At 35.7% G+C, this 23171-nt stretch overlaps 1 protein-coding gene across 6 annotated transcripts in view; it reads left to right on the forward strand.

Annotated features, from left to right (window-relative positions):
• SSBP2 (single stranded DNA binding protein 2) overlaps nucleotides 1–10200 on the forward strand; it is a 314744-nt gene extending 304544 nt beyond the window's left edge. For 2 of the 6 annotated variants that reach the window (XM_032276936.1, XM_032276954.1), the window contains exons 15-16: nucleotides 747–845; nucleotides 7558–8152. In XM_032276936.1, the coding sequence (XP_032132827.1) occupies nucleotides 747–845; nucleotides 7558–7587 (129 nt within the window). In that variant the 3' untranslated portion in view covers nucleotides 7588–8152. Of the gene's footprint in view, nucleotides 1–746; nucleotides 846–7557 lie in introns of all 6 variants that reach the window. The other 4 variants (XM_032276921.1, XM_032276929.1, XM_032276946.1 and 1 more) reach the window with 4 other exon arrangements.
• Nucleotides 10201–23171: the final 12971 nt, after the last annotated feature.

Consider the following 23171-nt stretch of genomic DNA (forward strand, 5'->3'; position numbering starts at 1 on the left):
AAATAGAATATGAAGCAATGCACTGCTAAGTTGGTGTTTGATTAGATTGCTAATAGCAGCCATTTGATCTTCAAGGAAAGTTTTAAAGTAAATCTACTCTTAAACTAATGATAGGAAAATGTTCTAAAGTAGTTTTCTTTTGAGCCCCCTTTTCCTCTAAAAGTACGTAATGAATTCTCAAGTCCTAAGGTGTCTGTCTTGTTCTTAACTACAGTTTTAGCTGTATTTCTTTTTTCCTTAAAGTTCATGTAAAAATGGTTGAAATAGTGTTATCTGTGTGCTACAGGTAGAATTAAAAGGAAATGTTTATTAAAACAGTGACCTTTTAAAGTCTGGTTAATGAAATGACTAAGGGAGTTATTGTTCCATCTCTCCTTATCAGTGGGTCGTATCTCTTCATCATGCCCCTGCTGGGAATGTTTTAAACTCTCTGGAGTTTTAGGAACTCTGTAAGCTGAGGGTAGGAAATTGAATAAATATTGATTCAGAAACTAAAAAAAAAAAAAATAGTTGTGGTAGGTTATTGGGCTTTTTTTGTTTGTTTTTTTAATTTTCATTTGGGAAGGCATTAGTACTTGTCAAAGCTGAAAGAATGAAATAGAATACGTGGTAGAAGTCTGAGATTAAAATTCTAAGTATGGTTTGTCCTTAGAGATGCTGCTATAGATTCAGTATTTGAAACAGCACAATGTAAGAGGGAAATTAAAATCTTCAACAATGCCTTGTTTTCTAAATCTTGTTTACAGAATTCTCCCAATAACATGAGCCTGAGTAATCAGCCGGGCACTCCAAGGGATGATGGCGAAATGGGGGGAAATTTCTTAAATCCTTTTCAGAGTGAGAGTGTAAGTATTCTCTTGACTATGTCATACCCAGATTTTATTTCTGAAGCTCTTCTGCTAGAATTAATGCATAAAGTCACTTTTACTGCTGTTTATCTAGAGTTCAATAGGTTGATCTGTTAGAAGTCAGATGAACCTTTAAATAGAATATCTTTGAAAATAATTTTGAAAACAAACTTTTTCTTTTTTACTCCTATTCTGTGTACATAGTTAGAACAACTGTAATACTAATTTTCTCATTGAGAAACTCTACTGTAAAGGAGCAAACTGGAAACAGGTTGCCTATTTGATAATTTTTATAAGTTTTCCTGCTACTAAAATATTACAGATTGCTGCAAAACTAGGTCTGTTGCAGTGCTGCCCTCAAAATCTAAAGTCTGTTCTTACTTTATATAGTAGACCTTACTGGACTGAAGGCCAAATTGGAGGTCTGTTAACCTGAGCTAAACACCCAAGTCACTGTTTGCGTGTGATTGTACTGTTACACAGAAGTTCATTTCATATCTTCACAGAAGTAGACAGAACCAAAAAGAGAAGCAATAGAATTCATTCATTTAACAAGCAATTACTGAGCACTTGCCACATGCCAAGGCAATATGCTAGGTACTGGAAAAACCAAAACGACAAAATGGTGCCTTTTCTCAAGGAGTTCTACATAATGTAATGATTTTTTTTTACATTAATATTTCACATTAGAAACCCCAGTGGAATTTTTTAAAATACAGTTTCCCAGAACTCTCCCTAGACCTAGTGAATCAGAATTTCCAGGAGTGGGGCTGGGCATACTTGAATGTGGAAAAGCTTTGTTAGTGAGGCTGGTATACATTCTCTGCTAAGAACCACTGAATTGAATTATAGCATAAAAGATTTCAAAACCCAAATGAATTTTATCTTCATAGGATTCATGCCATCATTAAAATTTATTATGGCGGACCTACCAAACTACAGTCAGAATCAGAAGAGAAGCTGCCCTTCTTTTGCCTAATTCAGCATGTACCAGAGGTGATACCATCAGAATTTGAAGCACTGACTAATAGCACATCTACCTTTATACAGAGTGGCTGCTTCATACAGAGTTGGCTGTTCCATTCCCAAAACAGATCATAAGATTGAGTGCTCTGTGGATTCTTTTCGTTCTGATATCTACATAGGACCTTTGCAAGGGACAGGCTTCCCCTGCTTTAGACTTTATTTCTGTTAAAATTATGCTGATCCACAGTTTGTTTTACTTGCAGGCTACATATGATTACTGAGGACAAATAATTTTTTTATTTGTAAAAATTTACAGTAAAAAAAAAAACCTGTCAGTGATAAGGAAAAACATGAGAAGCTACATAATTTAAGTCATAATACTTTAGGATTATGGGAATTATTTTTTAGATCCTGGTTCTTTGAGCGGTTTACTTCAAAACTATGGACAAATTAATTTTTCTTTGTTCGCTTTTATCTAATTAAAGACATTTACTTCCTTTCCTGATAATTTTACCATCAATAAAATGGTATAATTCAGTGAGGTATTTGATAATTCAATTCAGTATAATATTTATTGAGCCTATTATATGCAAAGCATCAGGTTAAGACCAAGGTGTTCTCAAATAAATATAACACGTACTCTCAAAGAATGCAAGCCAATTAGGAAAAACAGATGTTTATATAACTAAAACATGTCAGATTAATGAGTGCTATAATGTATATATAAGCCAGGTATTTTAAAAGTCAGAGGAAATGATTAATTTGGAGTTGGAAAAAAACTTTTTTAAAAAGGTTCCATGTGACTTTTATTTTATGGGCAGTGACAAGAGGAACTGTCTCCTCTCCTTCCTTCCCAGATTTGTCATTAGTGACTACTGCCTTGTTTAACAGTTGGAAGAGGGGTACCAATTCAAAATTGGCATCAGAAAGCTCTTCAGTGGGGCAAAGAATCAGATATAACAGGATGTGGAGAACTTCCTTGCACAGAATCAGCTCCAGCCTCTCCCTTCAGTCCCTACTGGACTATGCACATGCCAAACAGCGGATTCTTCTGTGAACATGTGCATTTAGAAATGAGTGCAACTGAACAGGGCTTCTTCCACCGCTAACATCTGGCCCACGCTCCCTGCTCCTGAGCCTAAGCGGGTTCAGTGCTAGACTGCTAGCGGGTTCAGAGTTAGCAGCAAACAGAAGCTCCGTGCTTTCTCTTCCCTCCTTGTCTCCTGTCCCCACCAGAAAAGTTCTAAAAGGAAAAATAATTTGACGGTACTAAGTACTAAGAAACTGCACCACCACCCTGGATGGTAGTACAGCCTTGGAAGCAGGTCTGCACTGGCTTCTCCAGTCTTTTGTCTGCTGAGAAGGGAGTTGTTATGAATGATGTCATTGTCATCTATGTCTTTCTCTGTCATATTACCATACATTTTTGTTTAGACCTTTTTATAAAATCAAGCAATAAGAGGAGAGAGGAAGAAAGACAAAAGAGATTTGGTGCTGACAGATGTAAAGCTTTGAAGAAGTAAACAAGCTAGTTATTCCCAATAAGTTAGCTTTGTTTATAATCAAGAAAAAGCAGAACTCTTAATGAATTCAAAAAGAAAACATTTTTCAATAAATGAACATGCAAGTTCTAGTGTTTAATACACATAACTCTGAAAGCACATATTTTTGAGCAGTCTGCCTTTGAAGGATCTGTCAGTTTTTATCTTGAAGTTAAATCACAGGAGGCCTGGGAAGGGAGCACATATCTATTGAGTTCTCTTCATGTACTAGATACTATCCTAGTCTCTCCACGCTCACACATGCTACTTCATTCAGTTAATATAGAAACAAAAATGCCCAACTTAAAATCATAAACCTTGCAGTGCCAACATGCTTGACAAAACAAAATGTGAATCAAAAAATGTTTCACTGCTTAGGTTATTTTTTAAGATCACAACCAAGACCCTTTATTTCAAGAAACAAAGATGCCCCCTAGTGTTCAAACTGTAAAATATTTGTTTTGGAAAGTACAGAATACAAAAAGGCTTAACTGAAAAAAATAGTTTTTCATGCTTTTCAGGTGAAGAAAATAGCTGGTCTTATTTCCTGAATTAATTTAGCAAAATATTTTCTCATAGCACTGAAATGTAACCAATTTAGTAAACATCATATTAAAATAATTACAACAAATAGGAATTACAAACAAGATGGTAGATGATCTCTCATTCCCTTACTCCCCTTTGTCATTTTTCGATATTGTAAAGAAATCACATCAGCCCCAGTTTTTTAAATGTAATCATATAAACACTCAATGTATTTCACTTTAGTTAAGCGCAGGGTAGAGGAACTCTTCTTTACTTCATTAAGAAAATAAAGTATCATACAGATCTTAAACAGAAATATAGTGAGAATTAAAGTGTTCTTGACATGTATAAACAGAAATTTATATATATTGTTCAAAGATTTCATGGAAATCTCTGATGGATTTTATGGTACATTACCTGGCATAATAAGGGAAAAAAAATCATAAGTTCATACCCAAAGCATGCTATCTCATTTCACATTAAAAGATAAAATAAGTTGGTATGCATTTAAAATAATATTTTTAAGGTTTATATTTTTAACCAAACCAAGCAGTAATGCTGTTGACTGCTTTGTAAAAGCCATTTTATCATCTGGTTCAGGAGAGCCAGACTCACAGAATAGTTTTGAAACAGGGCAACCTGATATCACAGCATTTTGGCATAAACATTACAACATGTCATCACATATTGATGCAGCAGTTCAATAGAAACATTGAAGTGTGGTCTCAGAACAGTACACCATGAATATTTTATGTCTCTAAAAATGGTACTCCATTTAACACCTACTCTTCCTTTACTTCTGGAAAAGTGTAGGCCACTTCTCTACTACTTTGAAGGATAGTAATCTATAGCAAAATTCCTCTTTGCTTGCCTATTCTATGAGTTTTCCTAGAAATTTTATTTCCCCTTATTTCATTTTTCAAAGTAGTTTCAGTAACAGCAGTCGAAGATGAGCAGTTTACAGTCTTAGAATTGTAAATAGCACATTGTGTATGTAGATACTTGGCATAAATACAAACTATTTTACTATACTAAATACATTTAGCATATCATCTTACTGTTATTTGCACTACTTAAAATTTAAACTTTATTAGATGCTTACTCCTTTTTCTGAGCTGTATTGTATTGCGTGGAGCTGATCCTGTCGTTTGACTGAATTGGGCCTTCATTTTCTCTATTTTTTCACTCAGTTTCCTCCCTGGCTAAACCTCACTCTTTTAACTTCCCAACACATTAGTAACAAAGTATCATTTTTCTGTAAAATTTGCTTCAAACATTTGAAATATCACAGATAAAAAAATGTTAACAGTTGGAACTGTTGAGATGATAGCAACAAATAAAAATGCTTGATATATATAATGTGAGACGTGGAATCACATTATGTGCATGGGATCTTGTGATGAAATGGTAGTATGTTCCCCTCTGACACGGGGTCAGGGATCAGCTCCATGTCATCAGCGTTTGTCTATGACTGGGGATTTTGCCTTACTTTCCTTTTCTGCTGCTCTGATCAAGCGGAGAGGTTTGTCTAAACTGAATCCCCTTTCTTGTTTCTGGTAGTTGCCCTCTTTTTTTTTTTTCTCCTATGGTCTTGTCTAAAAGTCTTCCCTTTTTATCATCATATACTCACTATAATCCTACATACAGGATCAGTTCAAGTATGTAACTTCACTTTCTATGCTGAAACACTGTAGGCTGTGAAGTGATTAACAAGTATTAATAGATTTTCCTTGATGTAATCCATGTTTAAAGGATTAAACGATCCTCTTCCTGTGGTCCAGGACCCTTTTCCAGGCCTAATCACCCACCTTTCCTCAGGAACAGTGCATGTTTTTGGTTTGAGCCCTAATGGTGTCATATGTCAGCTGAGCCATTGCCCCCTGTGCTCTTCCCCGGGGAGTCCTGCTTTCACACTGTAATTTGTCCTTAAATCAGTACACACATATATGTCTTTTCTGGTTTCTGCAGTTGGTCTCAACTTGTCTAGAATTCACTTCATTCTTTTCTCTTTCTGCCAACTTTCTGAAAAGTTCATGCTCCCCTACCCAGGATTATCACAGCTTCTGGTTAGGTCCCTGGAGCCTGGGACCGATCCCTTTGACTTTATCTGCCTTTTTCCAGGTGGCGCAATTGTTATTAGCATGTTGAAAGAAATTGCTTTTTACCCTGGTCCTCACAGATTTCCAGTAAAACATTTAAAACATTTCAGGATCCACATTTACATTTTAATTTAGAAACTGTCTTCATCCAAGGAGTAGATTACCATGTGGTATTAGATGCCTCTCCACACAACTCAGATAGTCTAGAGCTGTGATGTCCAAAATGGTAACCACTAGCTACATGTAGATACTTAAATACATTAACATTAAATAACATTAAACATTTAGTGTTTTGATTGCACTAATCACATGTCATGCGCTCAGTAGGCACATATGGCTAGTTACCTCCAGGTTGGACAGCACAGACCACAGAACAGGTATGTCATTGAAGAAAGTTCTCTTGCATGGTGCTGCTGTAGAACTTTTCTGTCACAGTCTATTCCCCAATAATATGAGGATACAGTGGTACAATTAGCAATTGAAACCACTTTCTCCAAATCTCTAAAACCCTCACCTTTTATCATTTGTCAGCCTCATCAGACTGACAAGTCAGCATGTAACAGTGATGTTCCTACTCACACACACAAATGATTGTGGATTACAGTTAGAGTCACAGGCCAAAGCACAGTGGCTCACACCTGTAATCTCAGCACTTTAGGAGGCCAAGACAAGCAGATTGCTTGAACTCAGGAATCAGCCTGGGCAACATGGTGAAACCCGATCTCTACAAAAAATACAAACTTTAGCCATGTGTGGTGGCATGCACCTGTAGTCCAAGCTACTGGGGAGGCTGACCTGGGGGATCACCTGAGCCCAGAGAGATCAAGGTGGCAGTGAGCCAAGATCACACCACTACACTCCAGTGTGAGTGACAGAGCGAAACCCTGTTTCACACAAACAAAAAAGATTATAGAGTTGCAAATTATGAGCAAGATGCTTGAAACGCTAAAGTATATATTAGACTCTTAAGTATTTTAAATGCCTTAATCAGAGCTTCCCAGGGCCAGCTTGGAGTTGGTTTTTGTTGTTGTTGTTGTTGTTTCCCTACAATATTAACCTAACACCTGCTAAGCACTTTCTGTGTATTCAATAAATTCATGGTTTAAGGGTTTTATATCTAATCTTCCCCAAATCCCTTTACAGATAGAGAAACTGAGTCAAGACAGGTTAGGCAGCCTCCTCAGTTTACAAGCTAGTAGATAGCAACGACTAGTCCTCATACTTACTTCGTTATGGTACGGCCTTGGACTAAATTTACCCAAGTTTTTTACAAGTGCCTTGAAAACATCAATCTGTTTGGAGGGAGAAGGCAGGGGGTTGGGTAATGATCAGCCTTCAGGGTGCAGGGAGGGAACAGGACTTGATGCTTTCCAGGGGAAACATTTAAAATTTCAGTACTAAGTTAAGTCTGTATCAGTTTACTCTTTTTATACTTCTTATTTTATGTTGTATGAGATGAAAATCTTGCACATAAAAGATGATTAGAAATTAGAATTCATCATTTCTATTGTACCAAGAAGAACCTTAGTGATCTCTAAAAGAATTGTTGTTAAAATATGGATTCTTCTTTCCTTCTAGTACTCCCCTAGCATGACAATGAGCGTGTGATCCATTACCAAGTCTCCTCATGAAAACCGCAGTGAGTCAGCCCTTCACAGAACTACTACGGAAGAAAATTATTCATCACAGTGTACAGTTAAACAAAGGAATCTCAGTCACACCAAACCAACCTTTTTATTTCCTGCTCTCTCCCCTATTTTGTGAAGAAAGCGGGTCCAAACGTGATTCAAACAACTGTACGGAGTGGCATATTAGAATTGCCCTAAACTGAACTGCAAATAATTATGTGTGTATGTATATGTGTGGGAAAGAGAATGTACTGTATATGTGTATGTTATACGGACATAGACACATACATACATTGACCCACAGGACATTGTAAAATATTATCACATGACATCTTAAGTAGAAATAAGTAGGGACTTTTATTCCATCCTTTTTTTCACGTTTACATTTTAATTATTACAAGTTGCTCCTGCCCCCTCCCTGAACTATTTTGTGCTGTGTATATCACTGCTTTATATAAGTTATTTTTTAAGGTGAACTCAGATGTTATGGTTTTGTAAATGTCTGCAATCATGGATAGGAATAAAATCGCTTATTTGAGAGCTTTCATTAAATTGCGTCTGATGCAAGTTATCCTGTGAATCACAAAGTGTACTGTCTCAAAAAATAGAAGAAAATGTGTCTTCGTCTTTATGTTGAATCAAACAATTTCTCTGTTACCTTCAGTGGAAAATATTTTTTTACATTTTATTTCAGAAAAACACTTCAAATCAGAAAGGTTTAACTGGGGCCCCACACAGTATATTTCTGCAATAACAGCTTTAAATGGAGTTCTTGATTTGTTTGTCTTAGATGATACAGAAATCATTAAATAGCCCAAATTACTTAGACCATAGCAATAAAGTGACAGAGGTTCTCGTATTTTTACGACATCTTTTCTCTTTAACATGATGATGCCCAAAAGTGATAACAAAACCATTTGCTTGAATTTGTCACTTCTCACCAGGAATACTGGAGGTAGATTTTTAATAACATACTAATGTTAAATGGTATCTGGTTTTTATTCACACTTCTCGTGAGCATATTCATGTAGACATTGCAAGCAAATACATTGAATAAGACTTTGAGCACAAGGAGGAGAGAGTTATTAGCACTCCTGAGGCCTCTGGAGTGCTGCTTTTCTATCCAGGGATCTTGCTTGCTACCAGCAGAATTGACTGGTATTGGTTCTCACTGGCCAGGGAGCCCTGCTCTGTTCCCGGGATATAAGGCTTTTATTCTGTAGCCATTGACTTCAGCAGGCTAAAACTACATTGTGTAACTGACTGTTCAAAAAAGAATGAGTAAATGTTTAAAAAAAAAAAAAAATCCACTTCCCTTATTAAAGCACCTTGCTTTATGGCACTTTCCAGATCTTTGGGGTTTTGTACTTAATTATACCTACATAGACCAGAATCACAATAGAAAGGTATGAAGACTTTAATTTCGGACTATGAAAGATAACTGGGTTATCCTTTATGTTAAAATTGTGATACAAATAACCATTGGTAAATACCAACTATGAATCCAAACTCCAGAGACTTTGAAAAGCATCAATCTCAGGTAAGAGAAATCTTCTCTTTCCTTTAGGCTTAATGGTCTCTAAAGTGAAAATTTAGCAGTATGCAGTCATGCAGCTCATAATGACATTTTAATGAACCACAGACTGCATATACAACAGTGGTTCTATAAGATTATAATACCATATTTTTACTGTAGCTTTTCTATGCTTAGATACACAAATACCATTGTATTACAGTTGCCTTCAGCATTCCGTACAGTAACATGCTGGACAGGTTTGTAGCCTATGAGCAATAGTTTATATTATATGGCCTAGGCGTGTAGGAGGCCATACCATCTAGGTTTGTGGAAGTACACTCTGCAATGTTCGTACAAGGACAATATTGCCTGACAATGCATTTCTCAGAATGTATACTTGTTATTAAGTAACACGGGACTGTGTTTGCTAGTTCCTGATGACTTATTTCTCTCAAATTCATAATGATTTAGTCCATGTCAAAATAAAGATTTTGCCTGTGCTTAACAGAGATACTAGGCAGAACTGTTGAGGGGGAAAAAAGCTGAATTAAATTGATGTTGCAGATTTAAACTATGATAAAATGAGCCTCAGTTAATCACACACAGCATTCAGGTACCTAGGAGTACACACTGGAGAGCAGCCTCATGCTGTCAAGCTGCAGAAACCTTTCATGCAAATTCAGATGAAAGGTCTTTACCTCAATCCAAGGCAACCTGCATGAAAATGACACTTTGTATAGACACCTGACTTTACCAAGAATAATTTTGACTTTCATTTTTTATGACAATCATATAAAAATTGACAGTCCTGTGATTATTAAGCTTGATCTTACAATGCTAGAGTTTTCAAACTTTTTGTTGACTCTTCTCCATTGTTACTGATGTTGAAATTATTTTCTTTGCCTTCTGAGAAGGTATTATTTCTTATCACAAAGAATGATGAACCCTCTGTTACCCATAAATTAACAGGCAAAAAAAAAAAAGAATGATGAACCTGATTTTACTTGCCCTTATTTTGGGGATAATACTAGAATATGAATTACGTCATGATCCCCATTATTTCTAACCTATTTTTAGTCAAAAAAAAAAAAGAGTAAAATTTGTTCTGTTTTTCAAGGCAGAGCAGTCAATTCATTGTAAGTATTTATTTCTTTTTTCTTCTTGGAGCCCAGATTAAAAAGGGTTATTTTAGATTTTAAAATTTCCTGAAATAGTTGAAAAAAATAGTTTTAAGGAGGAAAATTGTACCCAAGAAACCCAGAATATAAGGATACTTAATTTTTATATCCAAATAATTCTTTCATGCACAGAATGGAGGACAGTATATCTGTATATATTCATTTTTGTTTAGGTTTTGAATCATTTACCTCTTACCCTTTTTTTCTTGTAATAAGACTACTTAATGTTTTTCTCTTGTGTTTTCCATCTTCATCAATGCATTCGTGTTGGTCTTGATGTATACAGTAATAATAGCAATTCTTGCTACATTGAACATATTAAATACACGTCAAATGCAAAAGTAAGCAGTAGGTAAAAACATTACCTCTTGTTACTCTGCTTTGCATTCTACCTAACTCATTGCATTTGAAAATACATGTCAAATTCTTTCCAAGGTATGTATGTCTAATACCTTAACTGCATGTGTAGTGGCAAAGTTGCCCATGGAAACAAAGTTTATGAGGTGTCATTGATCTTATAATACACCACATATTTGATGGGTGAATCTTATTAGCACTCCTTTGAAAATGTTCCAGTGTGGACTCAGTTGCTGATGAAAAGGAAGTTCACAGCTAGGAATCTGAGGTTAAGATTTCTCAACTGTCGGCCAGGTGTGGTGGCTCACAACTATAATCTCAGCACTTTGGGAGGCTGAGGCAGGAGGATCACAGGGTCAGGAGTTCAAGACCAGCCTGGTCAACAGGGTGAAACTCTGTCTCTGCTAAAAATACAAAAATTAGCCAATTGTGGTGGCACACATCTAATCTCAGGTATTTGGGAGGCTGAGGCAGGAGAATCACTTGAAACCAGGAGGTGGAGGTTGCAGTGAGCTGAGATCACACTACTGCACTCCAGCCTGGGCAACAGAGTGAGACTCTGTCTCAAAAAAAAAAAAGATTTCTCAGTTGCCAAAAGATTAACAAGTAAATCAATTCTGCTCCCCCAGCCATGAAAATTGCCCAAAATATCCCTTTCTCTCCAGAATAAAATAAAATTTTCATTTCTATTTTTATGATTCTCTAAGATATCTGAACTCCATTGCATTTCAGAGGGTTATTCAGTTAGCACTTCTGTGGTTTAAAAAACAACAAATGAAAATAAGTAAGTTCAGTTTTGGGCATGAAGAAGTCCCACATCTGTCTATACCATTTCTTCATCATATTGTTCTGGGAATGTATAGCAGAGTGTTCAGAACTGCTCCTTTGGCTGGGAAAGTTTTCCACCATCCTTAATACCCTCAAGTCTTGATTACTTCCTCCATGGCTTTATCCTTGCCTCCCTCCCAATCCCTGCATCTTCCAGGAGAAATAAAATACCACCTGAACACTGTTACCCTCTCAGCCCTTACCATTTTCATCTGCATATAGTATATCGTACTTAAAGTAGTTTTCTCAGAAGAAATAATTGCAATTTTCATTTCTTGATTATCACTGCTAATTAGAAGGAGTGCCACAAATCATAGCCACTTGATTTTTGAATGCATTTTAGTGTTTTGACACTGGCTTTACATTTTTTTTTTTTTTTTTTTTTTTTTGAGACAGTCTTTCTCTGTCACCCAGGCTGGAAGTGCAGTGGCGCAATCTTGGCTCACTGCAGTTTCCGCCTCCCAGGTTCAAGCAATTTTCGTGCCTCAGCCTCCGGAGTAGCTGGATTACAGGCATCTGTCACTATGCCTGGCAGGCTGATTTTTACATTCTTAGTAGAGACAGGGTTTTACCATGTTGGCCAGGCTGGTCCAGAACTCCTGATCTCAAGTGATCTGCCTGCCTCAGCCTCCTAAAGTGCTGGGATTACAGGTGTGAGCCACTATGCCTGATCAGGTTTTCCGTTTTTTGTTGTTGTTGTTTTCTTGTTTTTTTAGTTTTTGGGTTTTTTTGCTTTTTTTTTTTGAGATGGAGTCTTGCTCTGTCGCCCAGACTGGAGTGCAGTCGTGTGATCTTGGCTCACTGCAACCTCTGCCTCCCAGGTTCAAGCAATTCTCCTGCCGCAGCCTCCTGAGTAGCTGGGACTACAGGTGCATGCCATCACAACTGATGGATTTTTTTGTATTTTTAGTAGAGATGGAGTTTCTCCGTGTTAGCCAGGATGGCCTCGAACTCCTGACCTCATGATCTGCCTGCCTAGGCCTCCCAAAGTGCCGATTACAGGCGTGAGTTATAGTGCCTGGCCCAGGTTTTCCTTTTTTTTTCTTTTTTTTTTAATGTCTTCAATACAATAGAGTCGGCCCTCCATATCTGCAGGTTTCACATCCCCCAATTCAATCAACTGCTGGTCAAAAATATTGAAAAAAAAAAAACAATGAAAACCAATAATACAACAATAATACAAATAAAACAATACAACAACTATTTCCATGGCATTTGTAATACATTCTATTAGGTATTGTAAGTAATCTAGACATTATTTAAAGTATATTGGAGTATATGCATAGGTTATGCTATTCTGTTTTATATAAGGGACATAAGTGTCCATGGATTTTGGTATCTGCAGGGGTCCTGGAACCAATCTCCCCTGGATACCAAGGGACGACTATAGTTCTCTGTCTTTGAAAACACTAATCAATACAAGTGGCCGGTGAATATATAGTATGGGAGGGAGACGTCCAATATGGGGGACAAGGTTGCCATATATTTTCCAAAAGTAGATTAATCTTTTATTTATATTTTTCCCTCCCAGTGGAATAAGTTTATCGTTTGCTATGAGGAGCCAGAGTCTGTGTTTGTTTAAAGTAATGGTACCCAATCTTAAGCATGTGTGAGGGTCTCCATGGGTCTGTGAACCATACCTTGAGAAATAACTAGAAAAGTCAAAGAATGGTGAATCACTATTAATAATACTTCCATTTTGCATACTAAATATGTTGTACGTACCTGTGTGTGTGTGTTGGGAATAGTAATATGAAGTTTGCTCACAAAACACTCCCACTGTGATTCACATTATTTTGTAGCACAACTAATAATGATTAAACAATTATTTCCTTTGACTACTTTTCTTTTCAGTGGTAAAACAGCTGGTAAAAGTTACTTGGGATGGAAAGGGTAATACAAGACATAAGCAGATGGAGTTTCGTATGCCTAGGTTTAGCACACCCATCTTAGCTTGTCCACATTAGGGCTTCTTTTGAAGGTACTGTATCTAAAGATAAGGGCATAAATGCTCATTTAATTCTCAGCCACTTCACTGATACTACCAGGAGTTACACAGTAATGATAGTGGTTCGATATAGACATTTGTTTACAAGAATTGGCATTATTATTTCACACACACACACAAAAAATGTTAACTTTATCCATGAACTGTAATTCAGATTGATAAGGCGATCTACCCCGTGAAAAAGACACCTGAGACCTGCTTAATTACTTCTTTGAACTATGAAGTGAAATCTTCAGTTGAATAAGTGTCCCAAGGACAATTTCCTCTGTTAAGTTTTTCCTGTTAACTTAGTATAATTGGTTTTCTTGAGTAGAAGAATAATGATTTCTGTAAAATATTTTAATGTGAATATTTTTGCTGTCTTCATCTTTAAAAATTAAATACAGTACTATATATAGATATTAAAATTTTAAAGTGGGACTAGGTGTTTCTATGTGTACAATTACAGTTTGTCTCTTCCCTCTTTGCAAATTTACTATTATCAGAATAAAGGTTGGACTCATTTTGATTATCCCAGTCATTGAAATGTTACGTTCTGTTTCTAACATATTTAGCATTTCATTTTTAAAATGAGATGTTGCCATTATCATAACAAAGGTAACTATTAATGTTCCTAGAAAAAATTATGCAAAGGACGTATTTCCAGTCATTATTAAATCTTAATCCCACTTTCTTTTTTGCACCAAATGGCCTCAGTACATTGCCAAGAGAGTGAAATTTGGATTCCTCACAATATTCTCAGAACACGATATGACATTTGTCAGCTAACTTTCCGTCATGTCCTGGTAATATTGCTCACTTAAATGTAATTGGCCATCTGTTTATTTTTAAAAATTCAAATAATCTGTACAGTTACCATAATTTGACAACAAATTACTTTAAATTTAGCACTCCTTTAAAAAATTTTTTAATATAAACTACTGATTGAAATGTATTTATACTTTCTATCATATTTCAAAATGTTTTACTTTCCTTGCATTAAGACAAATACACAAACTACATGTTAGAATGGATAAAGGACATACTGTCATTTCAACATAAAAAATGGAAAAGTATTTATAAATAGAATACTTGTGGTAGCCATCAACATATTGAATTAATTTACCTAATTGTGATTTTCCGAATTTAAGATGTTTTCTTACAACATGTGTTAAATTGTTACTTATAATATCTTCCTGGAAAAATAGAAGTATTTGTAAGGTTTTTATAAGTGCACAATTTATGTATAAATATAATTGGAATCTGGGATGACTCTTAGCAATATACTATTCTTAATTCAATGATGGCCACCAGCTACCTGACACACTTTTGTAAATTTAGCATCTGTGTATGTGTGTGTGTGTATGTGTGTGTTGGTGCATGTGCACATTACTGCATTTATTCTCAAGTGGATTTATAATTTAGTGTTTTTGTACAAGTACTTGAGCTATTCATATAATGGGATAAGTTGCCATAAAGATGTACATAAATGACCCTTTAATTTGGCACTTTTTCACATTTAATTTTTAAAAATACAGCTTTTCATATGCAGTTTCTACCGTTTCATTTCTAGCCTGTATTTCATTACTTATTGAAAAAGTAAAGTTTGTATGAAGCAAGCATAATGTTTTCTGAATGACAAGTCAAAATATACCTAATGTGGATATTTGCTTATAGAATTGAATTAGACATTGTGTCTTATATAATATTCAGGAGGCTCTAATATCAAAGGATTTATATGCATTGAAGAAAAGACTTCAATGCATCTAATGTAGATATGAATGGCTGGTTCTGTGTGGTCAGATAACTAAACATTGAATGACAAAAAAATAACTAATGTTATTAGTAAATAGATATCTGTTAATGAATTAAAATCGGTATTTCACTCCAAGTATGACTACACATAATGTGGAAATGGAAACAGTTATCCAGGTAGTTCATATAAAACTATGCTTCTCCTCAAGTACATTCACCTTTCTGATGAACTATACAGATGGTTGCCTGAGTCCACCATGAACATTTTGCCCAAATAAAGATTCCGAAGTAAGTGCTGCCTACTAGTATATAGATAAATGAGAATATAGGAGGAGTAGGGTCTGCAATTGAGGTGAGTGATTCATCCTTAGATATCAATGGAAACACATACATCATTTTTTCAATCAGTTTTTAAATCGTTCCGCATTATTTATTATGGCTTTGATCCAAATGGAATCTTCTAGTCCAATAATACATACAGCATATTTCTACATAATGATTCAAAACAAAAATGTTATAAATTCCATTGGCCAGACAGTTTAAGCCAAAGAGTACCTCAAATAACTTGTCGGGCAATTTTAACAAGGTGTCTGGGATTTCTGGGGTAACTGATAAGTCCCTGACTTTAAAGCAGGTAGAAATCATGTAACTAAGAACTTTGCTGGAACTTATTATTTAAATTATTTCTAATTGTCCAAAAATGACTCTTAGCGGTGCATTTTGTAGGTTCAGCGCAGGAGTGGCATTCATAAATAAAAGCCAACAGAATTGGTTTAATCCCTGTGAGCTCCTCTTGTTGAATGAGATAACAAACAGTGAACGATTCCAAAGCGAGGGGAAAAAGAGATGAGTGTGTCTGCATACCCAGCCCCCAAGCAATCTGAGTAATCAAGGGTTTGTTCTCATAGCTCAGTGTATCCTTAAAAGTAAAGAAACCCTTGATGTCAAAAAGTCATTAAAATTAAATGAAAGAAATTCTAGATGTTCTATTCTCTACACAAATTGCTGAGAATATGATGTAGCCTTGTAGAAAATTCTGTGTTGAGTCGACATTGTAAGTGTTTAGTTGTCACATTCAGTTTTGGAAGCTTCCCTTGAAGTAAATATTGGGCGCTGCTTGGCTGTAGCTGCATTTCTCGGTGAATAATAATCTCAAATTTTCTTCCCAAAATCGTCTTTGCATTTTAACAACCCACAGTTCTTGATGGGAATAGGGATGGAACTCTTGGTATTTAGTCATGTCCCATGGAAACAAATTACTTTTAAATGTGCTTTCAATAAAATATCAATAATCATGTATATTATGTAAATTAATATTTATTATATTAAAGAATTCAGCATTATGTAAATATTTGTTGCAGAGAAAGAAATGGTTTGTGAATTGAAAAGTCAAATGTATTCTTCATGTGGTCTTTTATATCACAGTGCTACTGTTTTGTCATTAGGTTAGCCATTATTCACTTCTGGCTAAAGGGATATTATACAGACATGATGATCTCAAAATTGCTTTAACAGAACACACATATCACTGAAAGAGATATTAATTTTGAGAATTCAGCATAGTATTAAAACAAGTAGTTAGTAACCACATTTTATACACAGTATTTACTTCATGTTTATTTGTGAACTACTTACCTAGGCACGTGTTTTTATTCACATGAAAAACCCACAGAGGGCTGAACTTTAATCCATTGCAAAAAAATCAGTTAACACTTTTAAAAATATAAACGATGGCTAGGTGCAGTGGCTCACACCTGTAATCTCAGCACTTTGGAAGGCCAAGGCAGGATGATTGTTTGAAGCCAGGAGTTCAAGACAGGCTGGACAACATAGGGAGTTCCTGCCCTGGCCACACCCTGCTCCCCCAGTCAAAAAAGATTTTTTTTAAGCCAGGTGTAGTGGCCAGTGCCTGCAGTAGTAGCTACTCGGGATGCTGAGGCAGGAAGATCACTTGAGCCCAGGAGTTCAAGGTTACAGTGAGCTATGATCATGCCATTGCACTCCAGCCTAGGTGACAGCGCAAGACCCTGTCTCATAAAAAAACGTGAACTTTTGATTAAAAACATATTTCCTAAAAAACTTAACACCTTTATATGTATAAAAGTACATATGTATGTATGTATGTATATGCCACATATAAAAGTGTTAATGAAAACAGAAGCACTAGCTATTGCAAGACACCCATCTCATATCAAAGTTTTCAAACTAATGCCCAAATTCAAAATTAAAATGCTCAGTATGACAGGTACTTATAAGAAGAAATCCACTGAACCAAATAACCGAAATCAAAACTAACATAAAAGCCATATCTAATTTACAACAAAGGTGGATTAGTAAATCCACTGCCAGTATCTTTAAGTTAATTATCTCTGAAAAAATCAGACTATAATTAAATTCTCAGTATTGCACCATCAGTTTAAAATTCCATCCATTTAGCAATACTATTTCAAATAGGCATCACAATAATCTCAGGCTCTTCTCAGAAATTGTCATCTTGCTGGAAGATACCTGGTTGCAGAATTACATGGTCATAGGAGGCTCAGTGTAGAATGTAAAACATTCCAAGTCCAAATCTCTGTAGAAACTGAATGTCATGAGTATCTCTAAAATGAGCCTCTTAAATCATTTCAGATGGGAAGTGGTCCAGGGTGAATAGAAATCTGACAAGCTATCTCTGGTTACTTCACTTCCCAGATTATTTAATACCTTGTTTGGAAAGGTATTTACCTACTATATTTTCAAGTTCTAAAAAGATTTGCCTGTTGTTTATGTGCAAAAGAGTTACTGAACTATGCATTTGCAAAAATGAATAACTAATATGAAATTTTTTCCAAGTAACCGGAAGTATTTTGCTGTTTTGCTCTGGAAACAGGCACTTTAGAAAACATGAAATACAGATTGCAAAGGTATATATTTCAGAAAACTTTCACGTTCATTTGACCATCTTCCTGGTTTATTTGGCAATATTGATTCTCATCAAGTTCACTATGACTTGGTCACTTACATTGGGGCTCAAAATATGAGGTTCTGTTCACCTCACTTGTAAATTAAAGTGGCGCTGGAAATATGTGAACTTATCCAATTGAAGAGGAGCTTTGGAGCAGACAAGTGATTAAATCAGAAATCACTGCCATTTGAATTGCAAAAATAGATGTCCTTACTCCTAATGAGTACAAATTGGCATTTAGCAAGATTAATGATTAATCACTGAACTGCCACATAAATTTCCAGTTCAGAAGTTAAATGTATGTGGTAAATTCCTAACCTACTTTGGGGGATTTCTTCCGCTGAAGAGAAAAATTTATGCTATTGGCTTTATATTATAGATCGCTTTGTGGTCATCTTGATTCTGCTTGCCAAAAATAAGCTACTTGATTCCAGCCATTTTCAGATACAAATGACAACTAAAACACTTCAAATCCATTTCTGACAGAAAAACCTGTATGCAAAAGGTAAAAGAGTTGAGAAAGTAGGGGTTTCACCAAAAGAGTTGCAAAGAAAAAAAAATCTCTGTAACTTTGGCTTTGGAGAGTATAAATGTGCACTGATTTATTAATATATTTCAATTTTCAAATCTTCAGTAAATATTTTCTTATTTTACAAATTGAATTTATATTTTCTCATTTGTTTAAATAATTAAATATACAGAATGTGCTTAGAGTTCCAGACATTCATTAGTTACTTGCTACAGATTTTTATTCTCAGTGATTGTATTAAAAGCATATTTAAAATTTTCAGACAATTGTAAGACAGATCAGAGACGTAAAAGAACAACTGGTTTCTGAGGATGTTTACATGTGTAACTGTTTCAACTGGAAAACAGTCTGTACATTTCTGGAATGCAAGCACAGAATTATAAAATTCCTTTCCCATTAGGATATCTTTATTCTCCTGAGACATTTAGCCAGGGCACTGAGATAGGAAAGTGGCTGTGTGAAGCTTCCTCTGACCTTTAAATTCAGAAAGGATGAGGGCAGAAGAGGAATCTTGCTGCAAAAGACCATTTATTTGCAGGGCTGGCTCCTCTGTCTTCCTTTGCAAGCATTCAATTTGCTTACCCAGTGTGGGCACCACACTCCTTTTCCTGCAGCTGTACGTTTGATAACCTGCATCACAACAAGGACTCATTTCTCAAGCCATGTTTAAGGCAAAAGAGTTTCAATTAATATGGAAAGACGGGATGGAAACTTCAAAAAAGGAACAGAAAGAAAGGCCTATTTTCCTTTCACAATGAAAAGAGTACCTAGAAAATACTCTTAAAAGTCACTGAAGAAATTAGTTATCCAATTATGCCTTATCTTGATTAACTGAAACCTAAGTTGCTAAATGAGAAATTCCCATAATTTTTGCAAGTGCAAATTCATTCTTTTTCCCTCCTTCTCCTCTCTCTGTCTCTTTTTTTTTCTTTCTCTCTCTCTGACATGGTTCAGCTGTGTCTCCACCCAAATCTCATCTTGAATTGTAATCTTAATAATCCCCACGTGTCATGGGAGGGACCTGGTGGGAGGTGATTGGATCTTGGGTGCAGTTTCCCCCATGCTGTTCTCGTGATAGTGAGTGAGTTCTCACGAGATGTAATGGTTTTATAAGCATCTATCATTTCCCCTGCTGGAACTCATTCTTCTGCCACCCTGTGAAGAGGTGCCTTCCATCATGATTGTAAGTTTCCTGAGGCCTCCCCAGCCATGAGAAACTGTGAGTCAATTAAGCCTCTTTTCTTCATAAATTACTCAGTCTCAGTATTTCCTTAACGTGAGAACAGACTAATATTCTCTCTGATAGTTATGGTACTATAGAGAATTATCGAAGAATTAATTCACCTTCATAAGCAGCTATTAGCTTAAAAAGAATTAATGTGGCTCTTGAAACACCTACTTTATTCCTTAAGGAGTAACTTAGGCACTGGTTAAGAACAGAGTCCAATTGTCTTTGGAACATTATTAAGACAAAAGGACTCCAGGAAAATGTAGGTAACTAAAAGCCAAGTCAATACGTATCTTAAACTACTGTGGCAAGTGGTAATGGCATCTCACAATTACTGTAATCTTTCCTGTAATGAATAATTACACTTAATAAGAAAGAATTCCATTTTTCCATTAAACAGTCTTTTGAGTTGTTTTGCTTTAGAGCTAATCATATTCCTCATCTCTACCACAAGACCTAGTGTTCACATTCAAGCCAGTTGACGGCAATCTTCCTCAACCTCTTCCTTCTCCTAGCGCTCCCCATTGGTCCCTGGGGTCCTTTTGCAGGAACAATGCTGATAATCACTTATCACTGAATAGGCAGCAGGTGGTTCCTCGAGTCAATGTAGCACACACTAGCAGTTCCTTAGACTGAAAGAATGAACGACCACCGTGCCTCCCCTGCACCAATCCCCTTGAATCTGTTGGTTTCTATAGAGAACCATGAAACTTTTAGGTCTTGCAAATTTTACTTTCAACTTCGAATTCTTTATTAATGTATTATTAGGAATTTTATAGTTTGTGTTCTCAGCTTTTCTTCAAAAATTTTCACTTGTCTATCTGGGCTTTAGCAGTTTTTAAAGGAAGAAACAAGAAAGAGTTCAATGACTAATAGAAAATGATCAACAAGCTTGTTATTTTTATTAAACTTGATAACTGGCTTCTATTGATAAATGTTGGGCATGTCATATTAGGTAGACATCTGATCATGGTAGATCTTGAGTTTGCTCAGCTTTTTTATACTACACAGCATATCGTAATACCATAACAAACGTCTGTTAATATTTTATATATTAGCTTTAATGGAACATTATAAATGTGTAGTGACATTTTTAGTCGAGTGCTTTTCAATATTTAATGTTTGGTAACAATAGGGGAAAGCAGGGGAGGAAGAGAGCATGCCCCTTCGTCCTTAAGTACTGGTCCTTCACATGCGGGAAATATGACTTGATTGTTTCATTGTCCACCTCTTCAATCAATAGTTCTTAAATACGGTGCATGGTAAATGTATCTAGGCTTCTAAGACTTGCACAAATCTGTAAACATAAGTAATATAAATCTATTTTAGCTTGCATGCTCATTTCATCTATTTTACCATTCATCTATTTCACCATTTCTGTGAACTGGATTCATCCAAACATGCTCCCACAGTATTTTTCATCCAAACACATTTATCCCATTATTTCAACATCTGATGCGGGGGCTGGGAGTCATAGATTGGTGGAGAGGCATTCATACCCAGTTATAACTGGTTAATTGTATGACTTTCAAAAATAGCAAGAAATAATCATTCAGGAAAATAAATCATAGTCCAACATATTTCTGAAACCTATGTATTTGATGATCACTTACAATAATTAACAGCTTAGAGTTCTGAAATAAGACTTGCTTCTTTGCAAGAAGACGAAATTGACCAGTGAGTATGCTGATTAAATACTGTGACTTCATTCTGTGTCCCAAGTGATTTACGTGTACATAAATACAAAGACTAAGACCAAAGAGGGAGGCAGAAGGTGAACCAGGTTAGCAGGCTGGGCTGCACTTGGGGCAGCAGAATGAATATACGCACATTGTTGTCTGGAGTGAGCCTTCCTTTCTCTGAATATGAGGGTGTGTGGGAGCCTAAGGGGCTCCATAAATCTCAGTCCTAGTATATTCCCAGAGGATGGTCAGCATCAGCGTTAAGTGCTATGTTTAGCCATTATGCCATGCTATATCTTTATTAATCCTCCACATGCAAAAACTGAAACAAAGCATTAAAATGTGACTCCAAACAGAAAGATGGAAATTTATTCCTAATAAGAAATAAGTGTAACTTTTAGCAAAAAGAAAAAGTCCTCAGAGATTGGTTTTCAACATATTATTTCTGCTTAAGATATATTTTTACTACTAAAAATGAAGAAATACAAGGGCTTTTATTAGAAGCAGTGTAGTTTCACAGAATGACAAACCACAGTATCAGCAGACAGAAAACGTGGGTTCTAATCAGGCTTTCCCTACATAACTCTCAACTGGTTATTTAGGTTCTCAATAAACTAAAATGATGAAAAGTCTCTTCTTAATGCTATTGTATTTTGTTAATATCTAACACTGTCTATATCAAGATGATATAAGTGGCTGGAAAACTATCAGTGTAGAGAAGAATCTGAAAAAAATTGTTAATCTATTTTTCTGCTTGTATGAGAAAGTTAAGGGGTCTGATTTACTATTTTTGAGCTCACTTTCCTTTGTTAATAGTCTATTCTCATTGAAAATCCCAAAGAAATTGTCGAATAATGTCAGTCTTTTCAGACAACTCCAGGACCTTAAAGAAAAAAGAAACTAAGGAATGATGACAGGAATAATGTGAAAAAATATGTCATCTGCCCTGTGGATTTATTCCATTCACGTACTAGCTAACAAGAATTTTTTTTTTTATGGGAGGCTGAGGCAGGAGAATTGCTTGAACCCAGTAGGTAGAGGTTGCAGTGAGCCAAGGGTGCACCATTGCACTTCAGCCTGGGCAATACAGCGAGACTCTGTCTCAAAAATAAAGAAAAAAAAGAATGTTTTTAATGCCTAGTCTACAGGACTTTTGTCCCCTTAATTATACTCTGAGCTTTACTATGTCTAAGCTCTAAGACTGACCTGATATGTTGCTAGTAGTATTTCAAGAACAGAAGTATTGAAATATCAAAACATATTCATATGAACTCATTCTTGTGTAGATTTTCTGTCATTCTTTTTCATTTCTTTGAAAAGAATTTTCAATGTCCACTTAAAGGAATAAAGCTACCATAATAATACCGTTGATGTAGTAATGAGGTTTTAGTTCCTGAAATATTTAGAATATGAATTTAGAAAAAGAAGATGTCGCAGATAAGCAAATTTCACAAAAATATCTTCATTAAAATGCCCAAAGCCTAATAAGCCATTCTATGGTTCAGCATCGGGTTTCACAGAACCTGATTTATTTTGGAGGTAGGGAAAAAAGAGGAC

Source organism: Sapajus apella, unplaced genomic scaffold (assembly GCF_009761245.1).
Source record: "Sapajus apella isolate SASKATOON/1434 unplaced genomic scaffold, GSC_monkey_1.0 scaffold1, whole genome shotgun sequence".
In the NCBI taxonomy this organism is placed as follows: domain Eukaryota; kingdom Metazoa; phylum Chordata; class Mammalia; order Primates; family Cebidae; genus Sapajus; species Sapajus apella.